We start from the raw sequence: 27863 nt of genomic DNA on the forward strand, positions 1-27863 counted from the left end.
GTGTGTGTGTGTGTGTGTGTGTGTGTGTGTGTGTGTGTGTGTGTGTGTGTGTAGGGCTTCCTAGGCTATAGACATTTTGCCTCCTTCCATCTGACATACCATCAGGTAAACAATTCCTCTTTGACTCATTATCTTTTTATCTAATCAAAACTTTGTATGTTGACATCATCACCATCATTTTAAAGGAAAAAAAAAAACATCCACACATTTGTTGCCACAGCTAATAAACTATTTGACACTATGATTGTGAGTGTTGAATACTTTGTCTCCTTTTGTTAAACATGTTACTGAAGTTTAAACTATTGTTTACAGCGCAGTGATATTTTAGTTTGTTGATGGTTGTATGTTTTATTAATATTGTAGGGTGGATCCGCTCCCACCCACATCACTTTTCCACCTTTGCGCAATATGTTATGAAGGGGCAGAGACAGCACATGATAATGCAATGACATGAACATTTATTGTATTTATCATCACCGTTAAGCTCTGCATTACCAACACGTTCCCCTGTTTTCACAATGAAGTCAACAACAACATGAACGTCACAAAGCACAGCAGCTATATTAGCTTACCACTTCTGGGATGTACCTAATGTGATTCCACATAGACCAATCACACACTGGCATATTGTGCAGTGATAGATGATAGTGAGGACGCTAAACAATAAATAATGCACTTGGATTGATGGAGAGGAATGCTACACTTGACATGGCTTTGAATAACTTATTACATGCCAATCAATACTGCTCTACTGTGGGAGAGAATCCACTCAGTTTCCCCTCACAACCAAACAAATCACTGCCACACACTCGAGGCCGCACTTCAACTGGCTCATTAGTTCAGATTTAACAAGGACATCAGTGCTAAATTATAGTTTTCCCTGTCTGAATGTCTGACATGAAGGATGGTGAGGATGATGAACCTTGCTTTTTTTTTTGCAGTTCTCTTCAAATCCATAATCATCAGAGGTGATTCGACGACAGATCAATCCACAACTTACTTCCTCATCTCACAGTTATACTTCCGGGGTTTGGAGCTAGAAAGCTGACAATGCAGTTTACTTTAACTTTTGTTATCAACTGTATCAAAAAGTGCCGGTGTGATTTACTCTGACGCAATCCACATAGGTGGAGTAAGCAATCGCAAAAAAACTGTATTCGGTACAAGCCCCAACAAAAATAGCCACAGGAAAATATTGTGGAAAGCAATCTAATTTACAAAATTCACCACTGGACAATTGCTCAGTGTGATTTGCGTTGTGTATTTATGCTGGGTAAGTGCCAGGAGAACAACGCACACTCTTCCTTACTCTGTCACACACACATGTGCGCTTGTGTAAGCACCTTACCCTGCACTAGAGTGTAGAAGGAGTCTACTGATGACAAGTTGGTTGTTATAGAAACGTCCTCATCCCTCCCAGATGTCTCAATGTCCACAGCAACAGCCCCCGACGACATGTCTCCGTGGAGATTGGTCACCACGCCGGTGGGGAAGGTCACATTAGTCAGACGACCCTCGCTGTCATAGCTTCAAGGATAGTGAAGGATGGAGGAAGGGACAATAAAAGGACATTAGCTGCCATTACTGAAAAGTGCTTTATGTATACTGTTAAAAAAATACCTGAATATACATTACACACACACGCACGCATGCACGCACACACACACACACACACACACACACACACACACACACACACACACACACACACACAGATTTAATAATTTGGTTGGTAACACTTTATAAATCACAAATAAACAATTATAAACAAGTTACAACACAGTTTTTATACATTGATGCAGTCTCACTATTTAGCAGGATCAAGTTAATGCTTAGTACTCATTAATCTTACTAATGAGTTACGCAAAGTGTTAACAAGCTAATTAATAAACTACTTGCAACCATTCATAAATCCTTTATAACGGTAGACTGACTGTAAAGTGTGACTGATGTTGCCCACTTCCTGCTGCTTTGAGCAGGAGCAGATCATATTATTAGCTGATGCTATTCTGTCAGAAATGTTGGAAATAATTATACCTGCTATAAAACCATTCAGTTAGTGAGTCATTTGATTAACACAGTTTTAGATGGCGTTTGAAATTTAAAAACCCAACTATCCATCCATCCATCCATCCATCCATCCATCCATCCATCCATCCATCAAAACACAGTTGTACAGACACGCTCTCAGATATAAACACAGTAATGCTGCTCACTCATAGAAGGTAGTCCAGCCTATCTGGATGCTCTTGGTTGCCAGCAAGCCACTGTTGCCGTGGTAACTAAACAAGACTAGTTCCTGACCCTGAGCTGTGAGAGTCTTCAGACCTCCATTAGTCCCGATGGTTAGCCAGATAACCTACACACACAGAAACACACACAGTCACAGGCAAACAGAGTTATATGTTCAGATTCTGTCAGTCGACAGTAAACATCAGGTTACATACAACAGTATATATGTTTTATGCTTTATTTATTTCAATAGTCAATATATATACTGGCTTTGCCATGTAGCAGCAATTCACAGAACAGGATCCCTCGTCATTCCCTCTCAAATCGAATTGTTATTACGGCTAAAAATTGGGTGAAAACGCTTGTAATGAATTGACAAAACAATGGCTTTCAAATAAAATACAAACAAAATACCCCTTGGTGGAGCCTTTGTGTCAAGACTTGCTTAGCTCACCTGATTGTCAGGGGCAACCACACGTACAGGCATCCTGTTGGTATCTCTACGGATACGGAGGGTGTTCCCGCTGCTGTCTGTCACCGCAGTTACATCCTCCTCATTGCTGAGAGTCAACGAACGGAGGGAAGAAAATGACCAAGTGAAAATTGGGTTGAAAAGGACAAAAAAAAAAAAAAACAGAGACTACAAAGCAAATATGTATTCATTTCCATGCACACAAACCTGTAGCTAAAGTTGTATTTGTAGTCTCCAGTGACCAGAGACATGGTGAACTGATGAGTCCCATTCGTATCAAACACATAGAGCTCTTGAGAGGCCGGAGAAGCCACTTCATATGAGCTGGGACCTGAAGCCAGTGACCCTGAAAACACGCAGACAGTCACTTTAGTTTGATCATTGTTCGTAATGGGTATAGAACATATTTGGGGCAGTTCTGCTGGCAAGCTCCTGTAGACTGCAGCTATCAGAGCCAAACCGCATTCAGCCTGCGAGACCATGCACAGTTCAGTTTGGTGTTCAGTAAACTGCTGTAGTAGACTCTTCAGTGAGTCATGCTGTGTGGCCACGGTTTCCATCCAAAAACATCATTGCAAATTCACGATCGCTTGTTGGTGTGCAGCATTTTTTCGGGCTCAAATAGTGAGTCCATGTGATCCCCATTCCATTTGTTAGAGTGTACACACATCATAGCATGCATCTGAATGTAGACGCCCCATCACACCACATGAACCATAAGAAGGGGGGATGTAAAACCATGGTGAAGTGGACCCTTAGGCTGTGCCTACTGCATACTCACTGTTTATATTCTGCATACGACCTACACTACCTGCATACTACCTACACTACCTGCATACTACCTACACCTACTAAATGACTACCTACACAAAATGAATATGCAATTACCAAGCTGACTGTTCCCACTGAAGTGTACAGCCAGTATCCCAGAATGCATTTCGCATGAACCAGCAGCAACAGTGACAACTGGTGGGGATTTTAAGGAAGGCTTAAAGCTGTTGTAATATTCGCTAATAACGCTGTTAATAGGTCACTTTTAAAGTTTCAATATATTTTCAGGCGGGACTGTGACTGTATAAACTCATGCATTTTGGTCCGTTCATAGAAGTAACGTCTGTTTGTAAATCTGCTGCAAAGATTTCTGAGATTTGGGGAAAGCAGCCGGCTGGTGTACTGTAACGTCCTGGGTCGAGAGCAGCGCTTCACGGTTACTGAGCCTCCACCTCGTAGCCCGCCATCGTAATTTGAGGAGCCGCAATGCATCATGGGGCAGTTGAGTATGTTCAGTATGCTCATGGGACATACTCACACACGGGTATTCCTCGCGTACACAAAATTCACATGTTGTGCAGTTGGGATGCACTACACACTCATTCTGACGTCACACTTAGTATGAACAGTACGTCAGTACACCGTTCCAAACACAGTCTTAGTTTTTTGGCTGAACCGGCCATGGAGCTGCCGTGAATGTCCGTGACTGAGTGAGTGAGTGATAAAGTTGAGTGACTGATTAAGTTATATCAAGATACACCATTGGTTGGCTTAGTGTTGGACTTTTCCTATTGGCTGTTGCTCTATAAAAATGATTAGGCACAAATAGTTTCTATTACATCATCAGGGGCCGTTTACAGCTGATCCACAACAGTTGTCAAAGACCGTGTTTCTTCAAATAGTGACCGGGGCTATTATTTACCTCACCTGCAGAGGGTAACAGGTGACATTACATGTTAAGAAAAAACTCAACACTTCCTATGATCGTCTCAAATTAAAAGCCCTGTAGTGCTTCAGTGGACAGAAGTGCTTTGGCCAAATGGAGCTAAATTCTGCCATACAGTGGTGGGGAACAACATTGGTATGGTCCCTGTGAGTGCTTTTCTAATGTGTATACATACCAGTGGGTGGTTGGTTGCGCCGTATGGCTCGAATCCGTATGTTTCCCAGATCAGCCACATACAGTGTCCCATCTGGAGACACCACCAAAGAGGAAGGACAATTAAACCTGGCGTCTTTAGCATAGCCATCGCCTGTTTGATAGCAGTCGCAGTTGGCATCATTCTGCAGGACAGAGGGAGGGAGATGGAAAGAAAGAAGTAGCAAATAAAGACAGAAAAGAAGTGAGAGACAAAGAATAACATTACATGAAAATTTCAACTTGACATGTGTAATGGAGGGTAAGGAGAGAGGTGTGCACCACTGAGGATCTAATCCATACCATTCTTTGACAGCTACACATTCATTTTGAGCTGACAGACAAAACAGATGGACTATGACAAGTGAGTTAAGATTAGGATATGACATTAAGATCTAAAAGAAGGACATGGAGGACTGATGGCACTCTTCAGTGTTAACTGATGTATATGTGAAAAAGCATTGGTGTAGTACCTTGCAGTCACAGTCAGATAGAGCTCCAGCTAGATGGGTAATTTCTCCATCAGTTGACACCTGGTGGGGTCAGAAATAGACATTTTAAAACTAAGGAAACAGAAGTAAAAAAAATATGCATACATTTCTCAAGACAGTGAATATAAGCAAAACAAACTTCATTGTTTTTCGTTTCACTAGAAATCAAAATAATGTTGAACATGTTCCTATCAAAATGAATGGTCAGGAAAGTCCACCAAATTCCTGTGGCTTCATATTGATGAATTCTTAAACCTTAAGGGCCATATCGTTGAGTTGACGAAAAAATATCGATATATGTTGGTTTATTTTTATTTTTTAAGTTAAGTTTCTGTCACTTGAAGCACTTCTAACCTTATGTCAGTCCTTATTTGAGCCTCATACAAATGACTGAAATATCATATAGTGTAATACTTTTCATAGTTATCAGGAAAAACTACAGATTGTACAGAAATAGCGTAGCTCAAGGTAAATGCTCCCACTGACCCTCTTTACCATTGTTACAGTTTCTTGAAGCTCGCTGAAAGTAATATCTCTCACAATACTTGTACTATGTATAATGCTGTATTGAAGCTTAATGACAGACCTTATTCCAGTTGACCTTCCCTAACAAGACACATAAGACCGGAAAAAAGCTTCTTATACGTCTTATATGTCCCATTTTTACCCATTGGTATTATCATTGTTTGCTTTTACTAGTATTCTATTTCTATTTCTAATTTGTAGAAATTTTACAAATGGGAATGAGAATGAGTCTGATGTAGGCAGCATAAACCATCCTGCGTCAGTACGGAGCAGCAATCTGCCACATCCACTCAGTTCAAATATTCCCTTTTATCAGGTGTCCCAGTAAAGCTCCTCCCCACACATGTTTAAGTTTTCTTTTTGTACAATATGTAGAAGAAGTTATGTAGCTATACTAAAGAGTCTATGACACAGTCCCCATGGAGACCAATTTGGGACAACCCATCTATAATGATAGGAGGGAAACCTATGAGATGACACAATTTATATTAGAGAGAGATTGAGTAGGTGTAAGGGTTTAAATTATTTGCAAATATTAACTCAGAAATCACCCTTAAAGTCCTTCTGGTGGCGGTTCCTCCAATTTGGGAGTGTAATTAATGTATTGTATTTTAGGAATTAGGCTAATTAGAACCACCAAAAGCCTTTTTGGACAAATGTTTACTGGCAAGAGATATCTCGAAGAAGAAATTAAAATATCATCCTTGGAAATGGCTTGGCTCGTGGATTTACGGATCTTGATGTGTAAATATATATATATATGGTGAAGACATGTATGAATGTGGTACATATGCAGATAATAATTTGGATCTGACAGATAGCTGTAGGATTGTTTGGCTATGCATTCTTGTTTTGTTTTGCTTGCTTACTTTGTGGACTTATTTGACTTGTCTGTTAGTGTATGTGAGAAAATGAAAAAAAACAAACAAACCTGGGTGGTATCTGGGGTACAAACCAAGGACCTTTGTCACATGTCATTCAATTCACTCACACTCTCTTAATGACTAAAGGGAGCAGTTAAGAAAAGACATGTAGAACAGGTACATCTAGTCTCTGCTAGTTAATGCACTGTCCAGTAGAGTCCTGGCTTTTATGTCACTACTACTGGCTTGGAGGGAAAGTTGTGCTCCTTTGTTCCGCTGACAATCAGGAAATGACTGCACATGAATGAGTTGTGTGTGTCCTGAAGGTTACCTGTCGAATGCGGTGGATTTTCTTCTCATCCGTCTCTGCGATGTAGAGGACGCCGCTGTAGGACAAGGCGATGGCTGTAGCTCCTTCCAGCATGGTCTGGACAGCTCTCTTCCCCATGGTGTATTCTATACCAGGCACCTGGCAGTGCATGGGACGACCGGCCACGATACGAACCTGAACACACACATACATGGACTTTGGTTAAGGATGATTGAGTAACACTGTATTTTATTTGTATTCTTTTGGTTTAGTAAAATGAGGCTATGTCATTATTGATATGATTTACTTAATCCAAAAAAAGCACATTTATCAAAAAATTATTTCTTGAAAATCCAAAAAGCAGCACATGTGGCAGAAGATTTGTAAAACATGCACTGCTGTCAGTGTGGGGATAGACAATACCTGTCTGTTTTCAGTGATCTGCAGCACAACATTGTTGTCCAGGACGTAAATTGAGTTATCCATGGGATTAATGGCTAGATCTGTGGGCCATTCTAGACGAACCTGGACGTATAGATGACAGATGGGAAACAGAGAGAGAGAGAGTTTCATTTCACATGCTACTCTGACTCTGTATAATTCAATTTAATTATTATGTATTTAGTAATCTGGTACTATTGATTCTAATAGTGTGTTTCCTGGACGAATCCTGCCAACTTTGTTTGTCTGAGTAAACTCTGAGTTGAATGAATCAGTGCCCACAGCCTAATGGAACTGTTAAATAATAAATTATCTCAGAGTTCAGCAGGACAGCATTGACTGTGGGTCAAGTGAGGACGGAGGTCTCCCGCCTCAGTACAGAGGCAGCAGGGGGATCAATCATTTCAGAAAAAGTTGCGGATAGCCGGTTCAACTTGACCAGCTAACATTTCCGAGTACTTTCTTCCTCAGGGGGCAGAAGTTTTAAAGTACGAAAAGTTCAAATCTTAGCCCGTTCATTAAATGTATTGTTTCCATCAAATGTCTTTGATAAATTCTATAAATATTTACAAGGGAATGTGTATTCTAATAATATGGGCTCTTTTGTTAAGTTTAAAAATACATACAATATTTACTGGTCTACTAAATATTGACGTTTTATGATATTATGAATCATTGAAGCAAAAAGCTATCTACAAGGAGTAATACAATGACAGGCTGCAACAATATCAGCATGTGAAGCATATAGTGCATAAACAAACATTTTGTATGGATGGTATAGTTATAAAATTGAATACTGTATATGTGCTGAAAGAGCTGTGAAACCTGTGAATGTGTGGGCTGCCAGTTCATCTGTTTCCACAAGTCAACTCAAGAGGTCAGTTAGATAAATGCTACAAGTCAAACTGAGCTAAACTCTGCAGAGACAGAAACACGGTCAGAGTTCAGAGAGTTCACAAGTCCATCTTGTGTATGTAAGATTGTACATTCTCACTCTGAAAACAAAGTGTGAGCAAAACAACGGAGCACCTGTGACAGTGGAATTAGTAGTATTTGTATAAAATAGTCACATGTGTATCAGTAAAATTGAGGTCATAGAGAAAAGATGCCCTTGGAGTTGTATACACAAACACAAACACAACAGTTACACCCTCTCAGATCCTTCACTGCAGGTGCACAAATGCTGTTTTACGACTCACAAATTAAGAAACTCATACACTCACATCTTTGCTAAATACATTCACGCAGCCGCATCAAATAATGTGAAGTCATGGACAGAATTTTTACATCTGCAAATCAGAGTGTGAATTCATGCAATGAGAGTTGAATCACATACAAGTGCAGCTAATTAGCAAAAGTGATTTGTGTTTACTGGAAACATTTAGCTCCAATGCAAGTGTGACATTATTGTAGGATATGAAAAATTTACCAATCAGAATGGACAGGTAGAGAAGCATATTCATGTAAGTCTCTGCACGGTACCTGTCTTATATGCATGCTGGTATCGCAGGTCAAAGGTCGTGCAGAGGTCAGGTCGTTGCTGCCCAGCACTGTGGAGATGATTCCATTACGATCCACCTTCCTGATCATAGTTCCGTCCACAAAGTAGATCATGCCATTTTTATCAACTGCGATCCCTGTGGGAAATAGAAGCAAAGAACAGACTCACAATTTAAATATATTGTCAGCCAGTTGATATTAATACATCAAATCCAGGATGTAAAGGAGAAATGAAAGTGTGGTTATTCTCCTGTGGGGACGTCAGGATGGAGCTGCAGTACAGACAGTACTGAACAATCATAAATAAGAACATGTAGAGCCTGAGTGTATTAAGAAAAGTCAGCCAAGATAATTATATGAATGAAAAATGTCAGAAGTATTCAGAAGAGGAGAACAGCAGCTGTGCAGATCAGAATCAACCCAAAATACGTACATATATAGAACAAAACTGTTTGAACATATGGTAACTCGTGGTGTATTGTTATGTTTATTGTTATTATATTCAAATACAGTATGTTCACTTTCACATGTTGCATCTCTTCATGTAACAGGAGACAGACGAGTTAAACACCGCGGAGATGCTAAATGCTTTGTTTGCGCTTCATTGCGTCTTGCTGAGCTTGATGAAAGAAGCTAAGTTACTAATGTTACTACTAAGCCAGCAGTGTTTTATTTTTACAGAGCTACTTTGCATGCTTGTGTACAGTCAATTTTGGAAGCTTCAGAACCAATTCTGTAAACAATACAGTGGCTGACTTGATTATATTTTCCCCTCAAGCAGTAAAAACATGTATAATTAAGCCACGCCCATTTCCACCTATGTTTTTTTTTTCTGCAAAAATGCGAAATGTGCAAAACATACTTCTTCGAACTCCTCGTAGGCACTGAGTCCAATCTGCACGAAACTTTGCAAATAGAATCTCTGGATGCTCATGATCAAACTCATCAAAAAACTTTCATTCCTCCAAAGAATGTCTAAGTTACAACAGAACAACTTCCTGTAGCTAGCAGTCAAAACTTCGGAATATGCAAAACAAATTTTTATTTATATCTTTACAATTCTTCGTACAAATGCTACTGAAATTAGCACCAATGTTCTTTAGAGGGGAGATATCAAGTGTTTCAAATGCTGTTTATATTGGTCAAACACTGAGTCTGCAGTGATACTCAATATGTTGCTGTAAACATTTTCTACTTCTAACTTTTAAGCAAATTTCACCAAACTGTTTCCCAGTGCATCTGAGCAAAAGAGTTATATGTGTGACTATTTTCAGAAATGTATCCCCAACAGTTAAATGTATACAATTTTTTTTTACAACAATTTGTAAAAGTGCAGCTCTCAGCGTGAGACTTGCATTGCATGGTCTGACTTGCGTCGCTTCGACAGGCGGCCAGGTGTGGATGGCTTGGCGGGCTTGAACCCAGTTGATATGTCCTTTCAGATCTAGTTACTTCTTGTGTGTGTGTGTGTGTGTGTGTGTGTGTGTGTGTGTGTGTGTGTGTGTGTGTGTGTGTGTGTGTGCGTGTGTGTGTGCATGCACCTTTAGGTCCCAGCAGTTGAGCCTCAGTAGCTTTTCTTCCATCTCCACACCGTGCTTCATCAAATGGAGGACACTGTTCACCTGTACCAGCCACGACTTCTCCATTACCTGAACACACACACACATCATGCATTAGTTCAACAGTCCTGATCCTGAGTCTTTTCACCTGCTGTGGTCTAAGAATTTCATGTGAGTAAACTGCATTAAAATGAACAACTGAATGCTTTGATTTCTAACAACAAGTTCATTCTTACTGATGAGGTCACGGGCACCGCTGAGCATCTTGGGTCGGTAGATTCTTCGCGAGTTAGTGTCTGACGCATAGAGCTGCCCTGTTACTGGGTCTGTGGCTAGATAGTAACGGTGAGCAGGGTTGTTGCTATGGAGCGTAGTGGTGGACAGAGGGGAGGTCGGAAACAAAGATAGAGAGAAAGAAACAAGAAAGAAGAATTAATTCATTTTGTACCTTTAATTACGTCAGCATCACTGGCAGCACTGTTTGAAGACTTTAACATTTAAAGAAATATACACGACACTAAAATCCTCTGTGTCGTTGCCTCCAGTTCACCATGGTGACAGATGCAGATTTTATAAAATGGATTATAAGATGACAGCGCAACATTTTCAGTGACATTATCATGTGGAATGGAAGGGAACCTTCTGTAGCTGATGATGATGATGATGATGACATACTGAATATAAGCAAGGTCAATGAAGTGAGTGCCAAGAAACTGGTGTTAATTTACTGCCAATAGTTGGTGTGTGTGTGTGTGTGTGTGAAGGAATGAGAGCCAGTCACAGTGTGTGTGAGTGTGTGAGTTGTTATTCCTGTATACTTTTCAATTCTTTTCTCTAGATTTAAGTGTGGGTGGGATATATGTAAGTGAGAAAGTGTCTTTGTTTAGTGTGTGTGTGTGTGTGTGTGCGCGTGTGTGCGTGAGAATTAACAGCAGGTTTGTCTGTTTGTCAGTCTGAACACAGCTACGTGGGTGCAATGGGCTGTCACTTGACGGTGTCACCCTCTTACTGATGCCTGCCACACTGTCATTTAAAATCCATCACACACACACACACGGATATACATACATATGCACTCGCCTCTGGCCATACGTCTCAGTGTCTGATGATCAGCAGATGATCACAGGCTGTTAATTAAGACGGCTAAAAATAGACAGTCTTTCTATACTTGCGGGGCTCAGACGTGCCCTTTTGTTTTCATTTGACCTCAGTTTAAGCAGAAAAATCCCATTAAGATTTAAACGTTTTCAAGACTCAAACCAGCACCACAGACAAGATCCATGGATTCAGACAGACTACAGCGGAACAGTGAAAACAAATACAGAAACACAGAACTGTAAGGAAGAATCTAATTAAAGTCAGTGAATCATTTGACCTGCTGATTCTGTTAGAATATAAGACGAAGGCAGTCGGTCTGTTTCCATCTGTCTGTAAGATCCATGCTGTTAATTAAACACAATGATATCCTGGCAATTTATCCTCCACTTTATCATTTGCAACATTTAATGAAGCGCAGTTTTTCAGTTTTATGGCCCCATGTGCTGACAAAACAACTTGTGAGGATGTTTTGGGGGACACTGCTTATAAAAGACATGACTCAGTATGTGTGTGTGTGTGTGTGTGTGTGTGCGTGCGTGCGTGCGTGTGTTCAGTTGAATGTAGAAACACAGCCTGAGGATGGACTTGACGTGTGGATGGCACTTGATCATCTAAACATGCCAGCACACATTAAAAGATGTGACTGAACACAAAATAGAAAGAAGCAAGGGCATCAGGAGAAAAACAAGGAAGGAAGGAAGACAAACAAGACCAGGTCAAAACCCAGTACATGCCTGGACCGCATATGGTCAATGTGCAAAACTGAGCATGCAGTTGAACACTGTTGTGGAACCACCGTAAACACCTGAGCTCATCGCGTCCTCTCCTCTCTGTGCTCAAATATACAGTATTTTAACACAGCTGACTTCGTAATAAAGCTGTTCTTTTAGCTTGAAACGTGGCCCATTAAGACCATACGTTTACCAGAACTTAAAGACATTTCCAAGCTGCAGCTACAATCCTGATTTTATAACCATGACGTCGTCTGACAAAATCACCAAACACATCAGTTAAAGACAAAGACTGAGCTGTGATTTCGGTTCTGTTTACTTTGAAAATGATCACTCACAGAGAAAAGTTAGAAGAAACACCATATATTTCTTATTCTGTCTCTCACAGAGCACAGCCTCTGTCTGGGTGACAAACTGTTGCTCCACCACTCTGCCCCTCTAAGTCACCTCCTAATAGAAACTGTTTGAGCCAATTCGTTCTAAAAGAGCAACAGGCAATGGGGAAACGGGAAATTCAGTCAGTCAAAAACAGTCAGTCAGTCAGTCAGTCAGTTAGTTATAGGGTTGGCCCTGCTGTTGTAGCCAGAAAGGGAAGAAAAATGAGAAATAAGAAAGGAGTGATGGATGAAATAACTGAATGAGGAAAGTATGCAGAGCACATGACAAGAGAAAGACAGAAGTTGGGGATAAATAAGGAGCGAACAAAGAACTAGAGCGTATTCCTCCGCCAAGGTCCAACAATCCTGCACGTCTTTTGTCTGTAAGCTAGCTTCATTTATTTATTCCTTGTCTTTAATCATTAGAGCTGTATGCTCTTATTACCTGTTGTGTGAAATAATGATGTCAGCACTATACATATATACAGATCTACAGCTGTATGAACTGTGTCATTGCTATATTGCAGCCGCTGTTATTATTGTGTAATTTTATTAGTTGCATGTTGAGTGAAATACTGATGTAGATGTAGAGCTCAACACCATAAACATGTCTGCCTTTTTTTTTTTTTTACATTAAGGTCCAATTTCCAGAGAAATTGCTGAAAATGTCAAAAAATGGCAGATCTCGCAACATTAACCAAAGTGATAAAAAATGCCTCGATCTGCAGCAGAATTTAATGCCCATGACCCATCCCTACACCGAGTTTGGTGCAAATCGGCTCAGTACTTTTCAACAAACACGGGTTACCTCCTTGGCGGAGGTAATAAGGGAATACAGGAGGCAAATACGAAGGGATAATATGGCTGTAAAAGGAGATTCAAAAAATTAAGGATGTATTGATAAATGACAAAAGGCTGACAGAAGAAGAAAGAACTAAAGCAAAAAAGGAGGGAATGAAACAATGGCTACAAACGTAAGAAAACATAGTGTGAATAAGTAAACATAAATGAATGGCTGTAGGTAGACAAAAACTGTGACATGACAAGTCTTCCCAAGAGGGAGTTGTGTTTTAATTAAAAAGTGAAATTTAATTGAAAACTACATTTTTGATGAGTGAAAAAATGAATCCAATCATTGTGATTTGCCGGTGGCAAAGAGGCTCCAGGTATGGTGCTGCTCTGTATGTGTGTGAGGAGTAGAAAACTAACGGGCTAGGTTTCACTTTCAGAAGGAAGGATAGAGAAAAGGAGCCGGCGAGACAGGATACAAAATCCTAATGTGTCAGCCTAAATCACAGAGTGGCCATGGATATGGAGAAGGAGCTGGAACATCGCATTTGATGGTGAATCCTCATTGTAAAATGCAGAGGACCCCAGACAACATAACTAAACTCAGGATTCACCCACAAAAAAAGCTGAATGAGCAGCACTTGTCCAACCCCTATCAACATCACTGTGGTGCCCTTGAGCAAGACCCTTAACCCCAACTGGAGTTGCTCAGTGGTCGGCAGGCGGTGGGGTTAAGGGACTGTCGTTGCACCGGGCAGCTTCCAGGCGTGCATGTGTGTAACTGTGTCGATGTGATCAGGTGTTTTTCTTTAAAGAAAAATTAGTGAAACTGCCTGAAATGATAAATGGCACCAAAAAAAAAAAGTTAGTTATTAGTATCAGATCATGATAAAGATATTGTTGGTGCACGAGCAGTAAGTCCCATTAAGTGAAGACATTGTTTGTCTGGTACTTTTTAGAAAAAACACACAAGCATTTTCTAATAAATGTAGAAAGGGCAACATCGTGTCTGTGCCTTCCAAAACTATTAGAAATCATTGCAGAAAAATCAATTTCATGTTTTGGATGCAATGATGGTGCCCCTGCAAAATAGTGTCCGAGGGGAATTTGTTTTGGGGGAACTTGCACATGGAGCTGAGCACTGTCAGGAAAATTTGACTGATTCCGCGCAAAGAAAACATACATGAAGCACATGAACCTAATGCAGGCTGCTCGGATGTTGTTTCCGTTGCAAAGGAGATTTTGAAAATAGTTAACAGGCAGGGGAAGCCGCCTGGAGGTAACTGGCTGTAACAGCAGCCACTTAACAAAGAGGAATCCACACTGCTAAACCCAACCAACGGGCTAAACCATGACGAGAGCGAGACAGAGGAGTTTGGGTTTGTTGCACAGCTTTAGGTACATTTTGCTATGACAATGTGGTTTATTGAAAGTCAAGTGTAAGGCATCATTTTTTAAATGAAGCATGACATAAACTTGATAAAGCTGAGCCAATAAAGAGGGCAGTGTTGATGGACCGCTGAATAAAGACACCATCATATCCAGAAAAACTTCCCTCTCTCCGTGAGAAGCGTTTGTGAGAATGTAGCGATAGCTGCGAGACTTGGCGCCAGGAAAAGAGATAAAAGAGGAACTTTGTTGCTTGAGGCCCACACATGGCAGAACTAAAGGAGAAGACATTGTAGGTGTTCTACTGAGCGGTTTGGCAGCACAGGGGTCGAGATCAAGAAAATGTTTGGCTTCATCACAGACAGTGCCCTGGTAATGGTAGGGAAGCAGATGGGAGGTTGTGACAACACAGTCCGCTCTAATTGAAAATCAGATCGGTCGTCCTGTCAAGAAGTTACACTGCATTATTCACTCACTCACTCACTGAAGAACTTAGAGCTGACCACTTGTGATCAGATCGATGGAGATGAATGTCTCTGAAAGCCGGGACATACAGTCTGCACAAAGCACGACTGGTTGGTGAAAGGAGAGAGGTGTGTATGTGTGAATGAGTAAGAGAGAAAAGGGATCCAGAGCAAATAATAGCCCGACAACTCAACTCCACATTATCTTTCCAAACAAGGTCAAATTTCCAATGAGAGTGTAACTAACTCTCAGTGTATAAATTGCGCCACTGGCAGACCTGTCATCTTCATCTTTGTAAACTGACACTCTTCATCGTCATCTTTGTTAATCATAGGAAAGGCTGCCAAGCCCTGCTCTGCAAACACTATTCAGTCCCTTCACTTAAGGAAAAGTACAATTACAGAGAGAAATAATGAAGTATAAAGTGAATAAAGTAACCACGCACACAGCACACACACACACACACACAACACTCCCTGCTAGGTCTCCTTGCTAGGGGCTTCTGCTGCTACAATGATGACTGTGCCATTCATCTGAGCTGACAACAGAAGAAATCGGCTAGATTTCCTGTGAACACTTGTCAAGATGAGAGAGGGAGAGAGAGAGAGAGAGAGGAGGGCGGCAGAAAGGGAGCATGCAAAAAAAAAAAAAAAAGAAAGTGTGAGTGAGAGGTAGCAAACATCAGGGCTACTTTTCCCCCAGTTCTTTGTTGTCTCTGCCTTTCATCTGACTCTGTTGAGAGTCATATTGCAACATTAGTGATAAGTAAGTGAACGGACAATTCCATGTTTCCAGATTTCATCAGTTATTTTGGTGAGTCTCTGTGGAGGACCAGGGATGTCAAACGACTGATTGATGGAACGATTAATCCATCAATTAATACTTCAGATTTAAAAATGGATTTACAGAAACACCATAAAACTCTCATTAAATAAACCATTTAGAAATACATTTATTAATTCATGAATAAATAACAGAAACTATTTGAAAAAGCATTTTAAAAATGGAAATACACACTTCCATTTCCTTTTTCCAGCTACTTTTCCTTTTCCTTTTGGCTAATCGATAAGCTTAGTCATTTAACTTCTCTTGACACTCTGGGCCTTCAGTGCTCCAACCAATCAGAGAGCTTGTTACGTCCCATGGCCAATTAGGATTGTTTATCCTGGTTTTACTAGCGACTGAGGTAAAGCTTTAGTTTTTATTGATGGAGTAATTGTTCATTTATAATTTTTCTTTTTTATAATTCGTGTTTTTAAAGCCTATTAAAATATGAAATTAAGGAAATGCTTTATTACTTTTCCTGTGAAACTCCTGGTCCTCCATAAGTAGCTTACTAGGCGAGGAGAAAATCTACATCAGTTTTTAAACATAAGTAAAAACCTTCTGTTTAAAGATATGGAAAGAGGAGATCTGGTTGAATGTATTTCAGTTTCAATCTGCATGTTATAACTTATGGGCAGTAATGTAGCAGAGGCCCAGCAGTCTTCTTTGTTCGTCAGGACAGGACAGGACCACCATGGTAATCAATTATTACATAGTTTCTCCACAGTGTGCGGCTTCAATTTCATGAAGAACATTTGTTTGTTTTGTATTGTCCTTAATTTACTTCTTATGTTGTAATGAATCCATGCTGGTTTCTCTCTTTTTTGAATATGTGTTGTGTGTGTGTGTGTCTGTGTTGTGTTATGGCAAAATAAATCAAAACTAATCAAGACCCAAGTTGTAATTAATCTGAATTATACTTGAAGCTAATTTAGTGTGAGGGCAGTCTGTTTCATCATCTGTTTGTCAGATCTATTTAACACTTTCCTCTTCATGATTCAATCTGCAGCTTTGAATCATTGCTGAACTTCCACAAGAAATCATTAGATTGCAACGAGTTTGATCTCACTCTCTCCTTGATGTAGTGAGACCTTGGGCTTAGGATGTCAGTACACAGGTCTGAGAGCTGCCAGGGATCAACAACAGTGCTTGTTTTTAGTGAAAAGAAGGATAGAGGGGTGGAAGATATGTGCAGACCATAGTCTGGTGCATAAGCAGCATAAACTGAAAATAACAAGGTTAAGGGTTGAAAAAGATTAGGCACTCTTACCTATGTCTGAAATCTTTGTTTCTTTAATACAGAACAAGAAAGGAAAGAAAAGAGAGAAGAAACAGGAGTTAGTAGACAGATTGGTGCTTGGTATTACAATGAAGAACCACCAGAAATGAGAAACCCACTGGAAAACAAAAAAGTACTAGTTAGAAGTCGGAGAGAAAAATCAGGATTTGAATCATGATTCATCGAGGTCAACAGAGAGAGGACTTCAGAGGGCAGAGAGTTTCTGAGAAATGAGCACTCCAGAGTGTGCCAGAAGCATGTTTCTAAATTCAGAGCATTAAACCAGACGTTTCTCTCTAAACTCAGAGTGTTCTTCTTATCTTTCAACATTCTGGTTAAAGAGTTAAGTACTCAAATGCATATTACTGTAGTGCTAAAGTGTCCAATCTGGCAATTCATCTGTCCTTCTCTTTCTTTATGCTTTCCAGCACTGCTTAACAGTCCTTCGAGACCAATGATGTGGCACTGAACAGTTGAGTACAGGAGGGAAAGATGCCCAGTGAGATGAGTTGGAATGCTGGGTTTTAATTAAAAGCCAACGACTCTTTAGTCAGTCAGTTTATTTTGACAAATATTGTTTCTTTAATAAACCTGAATGAAATGGTTGACCTAAAAAATGAAACACAAATCAGTTTCCAGTTGTTAGACTTTAATCTTTCATTTTGTTGTGAAATCTTTGATAGTTATAGTTATTTAAATGAAACCTTTTAAGTCACTCTGAAACTGTATCACTCTCTGAGACTGTAACAGACATCTGTGACAATGGGTAGACAGATTTTTTTGTAACTTATATGACAAAATGGTTGGAAACGACTGATTTAATCTTTAACAGTGTATTGTATTTCATGACCGTACCATATGTCTATTTAATGAAAGGTTTTCACATCCTTTTAATGTTAGAATCGTTATGTGAAAAAGAACTAGTAACTAAAGTTGCCAAATAAATGTCGTAAAAAGTACAATATTTATCTTGGAAATGCAGTAGAAGTACGAAATAACATGAAGTGGAAATACTCAAGAAAAATACCTAAAAAATTGTACTGAAGTCCTGAATGTACTTAGTTCCCTCCCACCACTGCTGATGCGACAGCAGCAGCAGCAGCGGCGGCCGTGCTCCCTCCCTTCCCCCTTACCTCAGCTCCATGACACTGGTGACATTCCCAGAGGGGAAAATCCTCCTGATGTAGTTGAAGTCTCCAACAAAGATACTGCCATCTGCTCCACAAGCCAGAGCCAGAGGTGCCAGCAACTTGTTGCCCTCTGCCTGCCCATTACAGCTGGGGCAGGAGATGCTGCGCCGACGCCCATTTCCTAGAAGAACGTGTTGAAATCCATTTTTACTGACCACAACAGCGGGTTATGTTCTTTCCACAAAACAGACTGGACGGTTGGAATTTTATCTGACCAGGTTGTTGAACACTGTGGTGGGGGGGGGGGGGGGGGGCATTCACTGTATTTGACAAATTCAAGTCAAATAAAGACTTTAAAACAGACTCACTGTCCCAGTTGCAAAGAGCCAGGGTTTAATTCCCTGTAGGGGCACTTCTAAATGGCATAAACCTCTCAAAAATTGAAACTCAGCACTGCCAGGTAAAAAGAGCTGGATAGTGACACCGCAGTGTCAGTATCCAGGGATTAGCGGTGCCAAGAACTGCACTTTCCAGACTGGAAGAGAGAGGGGCGATGCTGCAGTTCCTCTGATGGCCACAAGAAAACTAACTATTTAATTCTCTCAAAAAGTAAATAATTAAATCTGTTAAAATATAAAGAGCATAATTCCTCCACAGAAAATTGTGGAATATCAATACAACCACTCCTCCAACCTTCTGATATGACCCAAAGGAGTGTGTCCTGACATAGCTCCCCTATCGTGGCAGGCCTACTGGACCTCGGTTGTCATGGTCACAATTATGAACATGTAGACTGTACTGACAGCGGTTTCCCTGCCTTTGTTGCTAAGGTTACTATAATAGCGGTCATGGCTTGGTTAGGTTTAGGAAAACACCACTCTCCTGTGTCATATTCATCCATCCAGCACAACCCTCCTCCAAAACCGATCTATGGTTCATAATAACCTGCTGCACAGATAGATGCTGCAGTCTTTGTGAGTACATGGAGAAACAATATAGAGGAACTTCATGTCAAATGCAAATGTCATGTTTTTATTAGTAAACCAGAAACAATAAAAACAGAATAAATACTGAAACCAAACAAATACAAACCTGAAGGTCAGACATGTATTTTCATTAAAATGTTGTTAATGTAATCTATTCCTATTTAGACGTTAAAACATACTTTCACTAACAGTAGTTCACAAATGCGTCCCATGACTTATCACTTATAAAGTTACACAGGAAGTGTTTTTCTTCTGGCTCGCATGAGATTCATATGTCTCACACATTTTAATCCGAGCAAGTCAAACAAATTACAAACCATCCTGCAATGACACAATCAGCACTGATTACAAATGTCTTAAAGGCTCAGTCTGTACTTACCCATGATGCTGCTGATGACAGGGGGCTGCTGGGAGATGAAAATGTTCTCACCATTGCCCTTGTACAATATACCTGGTGGAAAGAAGATGTGCGGATGAGAGAGAGACATAAGGAGTACAGAGAGACAAAACAGCAGGACTAATTCTACTGTGCATTAACCACAACTGTCACTCCAGTACGCACCAAGATATTGTTCCTTTAATAAAGATCAACTCTGAAGATGATGAGATATTACCTTAACTTGTTGATTAGACTATGTTGCACATTTGAAAGTGAGGGAGCTGTGATGAGGGTGGTGGGTTTGTGCACGTATCTGCCTTAAATGAAAAAAGTAGAGTGTGCACACACTGTACTCCACCATGTGTGACAAAGAAAAAAGCAATAATTCCACTGCTGTGTCATTTGCATTTTACAAATGAAGCTATTTATGCTTACGCATTTAAGTGTTGTGACTTTATGGCTATTTAAACCATTAACCACGACTGTGTGATGTTTACATGAGAAGTCGTTAAGCATTAGAAAAGTTGCTGCAGAGAAAAGTTTTAATATCTGACAACTAGACCTCCAACCATCAACCTTCTGATAGCACCCATAGGAGTGTCTCCTGTAATAGTACCCCTATGGTAGCAGGCGACTGGACTTCGGTTGTCATGGTTACAATAATAAACAGGCAGACTGTACTGACAGTGGTGTACCCACCTTCGTCGCCATGGTTACAATAATAACGGTCATGGCTCGGTAAGGTTCAGGAAAAGATGGTGATTTGGGTTAAAATAAGTCCTTCTGCCGTGGCTCCTGTCATCATTACTACGACCACTAGATATCGCCTAGCAACAAAACGTTATTGTGGGTCATAATAACCTGCTGCACAGATGACCTCTGGGCTGGTTTTTTCACAGGAGTTAATATCTGTTGTTTTGTATGGCTCTGAAGTTATTAATACAAGCTTATCTTTTTTTCCCCTAGTATATGTAATACTACTACTACTACTATATCGTGCTACACTTAATGATAATGAACTAATAATGCATAATGATGCAGATAGGCATGTGTAATTGGGATTGGAGCATGGGGCTCAGTGTGTGTCTGTGTGTGAGAAAGAGAGAGAGAGAGAGAGAGAGAGAGTGTGTGTGTGTGTGTGTGTGTGTGTGTTGTAAGCTTGGAGGAATTTCTTTGATCTGTTTAGAAAGATAATGTTAGCGATCATGGCACAGACCCCATGTCTCTGCTGATGCCTGCATACAATGTGTGAGTTACTGTAGGTTACAAAAGCACCAGAAATGAAATTGAAATGAAAGAGAGAGGAGGCAGAAGCAGAAATATGATGATGAGAGGAGAGACAATATAAGAGGGTGGAGGAAGAGGTATCCTCTGACTTGTGATGAGGTTAATGTGTTAATGTAATGTGAGAGGAATGTACTTGTTCTTCAAAGTGAGACATCAAAGAGGAACCTCCTGTGGTGAGCTGAATTATTAAAACTCTGCCACCATCCAGAAACCAGCCAACTGTACTATCTATCTATCTATCTATCTATCTATCTATCTATCTATCTATCTATCAGTGCATCCCTGCCGCTGACCCACTGTTTGTTGTAATAGACTTTAACTGCAGAGTTGTGAACAGAGCCAGGGGACAAAACCGATCATCGATCCTTTGCACTCTGAGCTTTTACCCTCAGGGAGGCGCTGTCGACAAGTAAGAGCCACCAGAAATGTATCAGGATGCTGAATACATAGTTTTCTTCGAATGCCATAAAAATCTTGCCCTTGTCTCATATGTGATACCTAGCATATCTGTATTTTTTTTTGACCCTGTGTTCTTGTCACTTGTACTCACCATTGTTTTGTACTGTCAGTTCCCCTGTATTGTACTGTTTTTAATTAAGCCAAAGATAATTACTCATGAATGAGGAACCACATATTTCTCATGCTTCGTGCAGCACATTGTGCTTCCACCTGGAACAAAATGTGCTGTATAAAGCTTTGCTTGCTTTGCTTACTGCAGACTTGAAGAATGTGACCTGAACCACTCAAGCTTTTGCTCCGCTGAAGAGACTAAAAATGGCAGCAGATGAAAACTTCAGATTGGTGTGGACTCAAAATGAGTCGCTAATGTTTTTCTAATGAATACATCAAACAGAAATGCTCTAGTTCCATCATGTTTTCCATTGTTTGAGTTGTGACTAGAGTTCTTTAAATTATATCATCTCATCTTATCATCTCGATGGAAACAGGTGGCCACTCTGACGCTCTCAGCTCTGGTGTCCGGACTGCAGCCCCGTGGAGACACGCTCCACACTGCTGACCTTTGACCAACTTTGACTTCCTCTGACTGTGTGGAAATCTGATGTTTTCTCATCCCCGATGTTGAACAAAGACGTTAAACATGAATGTTTAGGTAAAACATGAGAGTCATGAACAGTAGAGGGGCGTGAGGCTGCTGCTCTGCTGACTGCTACATGTGCAGGGGAGTGAATGAGATATTTCAGTAATGATTTTCAGTGAATGAAAAACATAGACAAGAACCAATACTCAAGACCCAAACAACTTCCCTCAGCTGAACAGCAACAAAACTGAAGTATTTGTATTTGGTCCCTCTAAATCCAGAAGGCTCCTTGAAGTAAGATAGACCACCTCATCCCATATGTAAAGTCTCATGCCAAAAAACCTAGGTGTTATCCTTGACTCTGAGCGTTGCCTTGGCAAACACATCTCCTCTGTGCAAAACACATCTCCTCTATGCAAATAATCAGTAAAAGAACCATTTCCAAACTGAAACCGATTCTGTCCCTCAGAGATATGGAGACGGTCATCCACGCCTTCATCACAACTCCACCGGAGTATTCCAATTCTCTGTATTTAGGCCTTCCTCAGTCTTCACTATCTCACTCACAGTTAGTACATCAGTCTCAGCCTCTCTTCACTGGCTTCCTCTTCACTTCAGAACTCAGTTTAAGACCTTGCTGATTACCTTTAAGGCTTTTTAATGGTGAGGCCCCACCTCACATCACAGATCTTATTGACACTCAGCTCCTGGAACCTGCACGTCCCACGATCACGTCTAAAACCAAAAAGTGACAGTTGCAGTTGCTGCTCCAAAATTATAGAACCTTTTGCCACTTGATATCAGATGATCAAGCTGTGTTTAAATGTGCTCTTGAAACAAAGTTGACTTAACTTGACCCAACAAGCCACAAGCACTAGACAGACTTCATGGATAGAGATTGGAGACACAGTGTGATGTAGCCAGGAGGAGGCTATGACATCGGGCCTTTAGCCCCGCCTTCAAGTGTGGCACTTTGGAACAGCTACACACACTTTGGCCTTTAAACATGGTTGGACAACCATAATCATTATTTTAGAACCAATCAGCACTATAGGACATTTGTGAAACATCTTTAAAACAAGATTTTTTCAAAATATTCTGCTATGGTTTACGCATCAATACGTCTTAATGGTAAAAGACCTATTTTATATTACATGCTGCGCATTTCTGAGGATTTTCTGACAGGACTAATTCTCTTCCCTTTCTGGAACTTTCAGCCATCAATTGTTATCAGTGTTTAAATCCCATATCAGTTAGTTCCCATCCTGTCTGTCTATCTCGATATCCCTCTCCTTCTCCTCCCCTGTATCTTCCGCTCCTTCACTCTCTCTTTCATCTCTCCTTCCATTAGTAGGTGTTGATTGATCAACAGAGGCCGAGCCAGCAAGGTTCCACCCATGCTGTGCTGCAGTCTACACAGGCAACTGACTGGTAAAAGTGTGTGTGTGTGTGTGTGCGTGTGTGTGTGTGTGTGTGTGTGAGTGTGGTGGTGGTGGGGGGTGATATGAGAGAGAAAGAGAGATGGCGAGAGAGAGAAAAAGGGAGAGCAGGGCAGAAGAGAAAGAGTGAGGAAAATCAAAAGCTCCTGCTGTGTTAAAAGAGAGGGCAGTAAGACTTTCTCACACGGCTCTGTGTGTGTTTATATAAATGAGTACATTTGACTTTGATCTCAAAACTCTCAATCTCAAAATCCTACATGCTTACATTATTACCACATCACCTACGGACCCCGACATACCAATGTCCTCTCAAAGACTTGGCAGCAAAGAGGTCAGACTAGTAAAACATTTTGTTTTGCATCACCTTTGGTAAAAGTTTCACTCGAATAGTTTAACTATCACACTTGGACAAATAATAGAGAATGTGTGTTTTCAGCAGAGAAAGCTAGGGACAACATGCAGCAAATCACTGACTGGTCAGACTCACTGAGCGTCTCTGCTGCTGATTTAAAATGCCAGTTCGCAGGATTCAGAAACGGAATATGAAATTCATAATTAAGTTTTTATTAGTGTATAACCACCTGAAACTAAGAACCGTGTTTTCATTAGAATGAGTCCTTCATATCTACATAGGGAGCAGGTCATGTTTCTACAGGAGCCCAGAATGGACAAACCAAACACTGGCTCCAGAGAGGGCCTTTTGTATTTCAGTTGGCAATGGCAGATTTAGATATGGGAGACATGGGCATCTCGTCAGGGGGCGTCGCGGGTGCTCATAAAAAAAGAAAAAGAAAAAAAGAAATTACATTTGCCCGATTGGTCTCTATCGCTCATGTCAGTAACATCATGTCACCGTGTGGGTCGGGGCAGCCGCTCTTTCTAGTTTCTGTGAGAAGGTCTCAGAGGTGCTGAGAGACGGGGAGGGGGGCGGGGGAGGTTTGACTACAGGTCAGGGAATCTATCAAAAAGCGCTCTTCTATCTCTACAGGACTAATGCACTAAAGTCAGTCACACCATGAAAAGCTGCCAAATAAAACCACAATTCATTCATAATACTGTGAATACACACCTGTAGTCTCACACACATCAGTTTTCTGGGTTGCGTGAAATCATTAAGAACTAACTGATGACTCTGCATCAAGGAAAGTAAGACAGGTCAGGCTTTAGATGACAGTTGTGCAATGTAAAATGTGTGTGTCTTGTTTGAAGTGTGCATTAGTTTAATGATTAATTCTCTTTGGTGTGTTGATCTATTTGTGGGATGAAGAGTTTGTGCAATTAGTATTCTACAATTCTCTATTTTATTTGTATGTAGGTATATACACTATTTCCTTTCTATACTTGGTCTGAAGGTGGTGTTCACCCAGGGCACCATACAAGCTACAACCACCAGTCAGTTGGCTGCAATCTGCAACCTCACTGCTAGATGCTATTAAATCCTCCACACTGGTCCTTTAGCAAGGTGAAATGACTGACAGGTGATGGGAGCAGACTGCAGCCAACTGTGGCCCAAAAACTTCAGGTGTCATCAGCCAAACACTAACAGTAACCAAGCAACAGATAAATGTTGACTTGGTGTGTCAGGGCTCTAACACACACACACACACACACACAAACCAAAACCCACAACACACACACACACACTCAAGCACAGTATGTGCTCATGCTAACAACTACTCTACTCTATGACTATTATGTATCCACTCATACACATTGTGCCACACATGCACACACAGAATAAACAAGTGTTAAAGGCACTAAAATCATATACTCCACACACATACTGTATAATGCATCAAGCTATTTGAATAATGAGGTCACTAATAGTCAGACCGTAGTCCCCAGACCCAAACTCAGACGCCATCCTTTCCAGACCTAGACCTATGACCTTGAAAATATTGAGAATAATCAAATTTTGACAGAGTGCTTCTATTTTAACCGGCGCAGCTTTTCTAGCCAATACAGCTCTGGTTTAGTGGACCGCGAAACTCCCAGATCATCTGCATGCATTGTAAATCATTTCATCTCGGGGATATGAGAGGAAAAGAAAGAGAACAGTTGTTAAAGTGGTTCAGTTGTGATGAGACTGTTTTATTATAAGAAATGGCTGAATCTGTGTGAAATAAATAAGAAAAGAAATAAAGAAGAAGAAAAAGGGGAAACTCAAGCTACAGTTTTTATTTCACTTCATATGCCCTGTACATGCACTGGTAACCTGCGGGTTTTCAGGACTGATTTTTTGAAACTTTACTGTTTGTTTTTAAAACACTGAGCAGCCTTGTCCCATTTTACATTGCCAACCTTCTCACCCTTGCACACCTGCTCATTGTCTTAGATGTGCAGACCAGCTGTTGCTCTCTGTCCCCTGGGCAAGGCTCGAGACACAGGGTGATGAGGGCTCCTCAAGCATGGAACTAACCTTCCTATGGGAATTAGACAAGCTACCAGAGTGTCCTCTTTTAAAAACTAATTTTTTAATAAATAACTTCTAATAAGAGTTTTTACTTTTTGTTTTATGCTTTTATTTTTATTCAAACTTCAGATTTTCCATTGTCTCTTATCTTTGTTTCTATTTCTTGACTACATCAAACTATTCTAATAAGCAAGTATACATAAACAGTGTATTTGATCTGTTTTTACGCTGTGAAGCAGTTTGTAAACCTCTTTTTGAAAAGTGCTACATCAATAGAGATTATTATCAACATATCATGGTGATGTGTTTTGTATTAAGATGTCATGAGCATCAAGTCATCAACTTGCATTAAGACATTAGAGGAAACATTTTCTGTCTGTTACAGTCGTACACAAGAACAAATAAAACACCGACATCTCCAACTGTGATGTTCTGAACTGATTAAGGCTGGAGAAGAAGAAAGGCTCTGACACAGCTGAGAAGGACTTTTAATTATACATGGCATAGTCTCTGCATACCTGTCAGTTATTTAAGCAGAAACTTTATTAGAGAGAGCAGACTGACATCGTCCTTCACTGCTTCTTTAATGATGAAGGATTGTACTAAATACAGTCAATAATATATACATATATATATATACACACATATATATATATATATATATAGATATATATGTGTATATATATATATATATTGTTTTGTTTTGTTTGTAGGTTTTCTTGTCAAAAAATTCAACTACAAACACTTAAATTTGGGATTTGTGTCATTTTGATTTGATCTGGGAAAAAAGAAACTTTCACAGATTCTGTGGAGCAAAGCACTGGAGCAGCTTGAGTCTTGCTGACCGGCTTACACACTCCCACACTCCCAGTCTCTGTGCACACACACACTAATATGTGAATACATCGACAAACATGAGCTTCAAAGACTCACAAGTACACTTGAATGGAAATCACACACACCCTGACTGTAGAACATCCTCACAGTGTATGCAGAGGGAAGCAGATCAACTTGTCAACCCTCTGCCCCTGAAACACCTCCACGCACACGCACACGCGCACACACACACACACACACACACACACACACACACACACACACGCACGCTCTCTTTTATCCAGTCTTATCTGAGTTGTTCAGCAGTTCAACTCACTACTCAGTGCTCACAGATCACACAACACATCACCAGTGTGTGTGTGTGTGTGTGTGTGTGTGCGTGTGTGTGTAAGGTGTGGGCAGTCCTCTGCACACAAATCCAGTGTGTGTCTCTTTTGCTCCCTCTTCATGCCTCTCTCTGTTTCTCCTCCCTGTTTATCTCATTTTGCCTCTGCCTCTCGTTCCCATAACAAATGTGAAAATGATCCATGTTGTGTCGTCACGCTTCACATCTCATGGATTTCTGATCATTTCTGCCAAATCCAAACTGATTCTTACCACTGAACATGGTCACACACAAAAAGTTGAGATTATTGAGATTTTAAAAATCAATATTGCCAAACAGAGGAGTCAAATACTCAGCTTAATGATTGAAGTGATATTTTAGACTTTTGTGACATTATGATGATGATGTTATTTTATTGTTATTTCATATTACAGCACCTTAAAATATTTACTTTATCATTAAGATCATTTAACTTCCTGTTCATGAAACTGGGCTTCAAACAAGAAAGTGAAGTACGATAATAATAAATAAGTAAATTAAACAATTTATTAATACATAAATAAATAAATAAATAAATAAATAAATATCTTTCCTTCAAACCACAAACTAATTTAACATAAACTTCTATTCTTTATAAGACAGAGAGAATTAGTGCTAGTAGTTGCACAGAAAGGTATTTTTGATCATTAAGTTCGTTTAGGACTCTATCCATCCATCCATCCATCCATCCATCCATCCATTCATCCTCCTTTTTCCAGATTATGTAAATGTAA

General features: G+C 40.3%; 1 protein-coding gene across 1 annotated transcript in view; it reads right to left on the reverse strand.

Moving 5' to 3' along the window:
• Positions 1-27863, reverse strand: part of tenm3 (teneurin transmembrane protein 3) — a 206170-nt gene that overhangs the window by 28065 nt on the left and 150242 nt on the right. The window contains exons 24-37 of the mRNA XM_087171480.1: positions 19751-19822; positions 18389-18566; positions 17247-17267; positions 10539-10663; positions 10285-10392; positions 8726-8880; positions 7226-7327; positions 6824-6997; positions 5087-5146; positions 4597-4759; positions 2912-3050; positions 2687-2792; positions 2217-2359; positions 1349-1527 (exon numbers count right to left, since the gene is read on the reverse strand). Coding sequence (XP_087027606.1) covers positions 1349-1527; positions 2217-2359; positions 2687-2792; positions 2912-3050; positions 4597-4759; positions 5087-5146; positions 6824-6997; positions 7226-7327; positions 8726-8880; positions 10285-10392; positions 10539-10663; positions 17247-17267; positions 18389-18566; positions 19751-19822 — 1725 coding nt within the window. The remainder of the gene's footprint in view (positions 1-1348; positions 1528-2216; positions 2360-2686; positions 2793-2911; positions 3051-4596; positions 4760-5086; positions 5147-6823; positions 6998-7225; positions 7328-8725; positions 8881-10284; positions 10393-10538; positions 10664-17246; positions 17268-18388; positions 18567-19750; positions 19823-27863) is intronic.

The sequence above is a fragment of the Seriola lalandi genome, unplaced genomic scaffold (assembly GCF_002814215.2).
Source record: "Seriola lalandi dorsalis isolate HSWRI2012SDOR001 ecotype SW California unplaced genomic scaffold, Sedor1 jcf7180002055006, whole genome shotgun sequence".
Classification (NCBI taxonomy): Eukaryota; Metazoa; Chordata; class Actinopteri; order Carangiformes; family Carangidae; genus Seriola; species Seriola lalandi.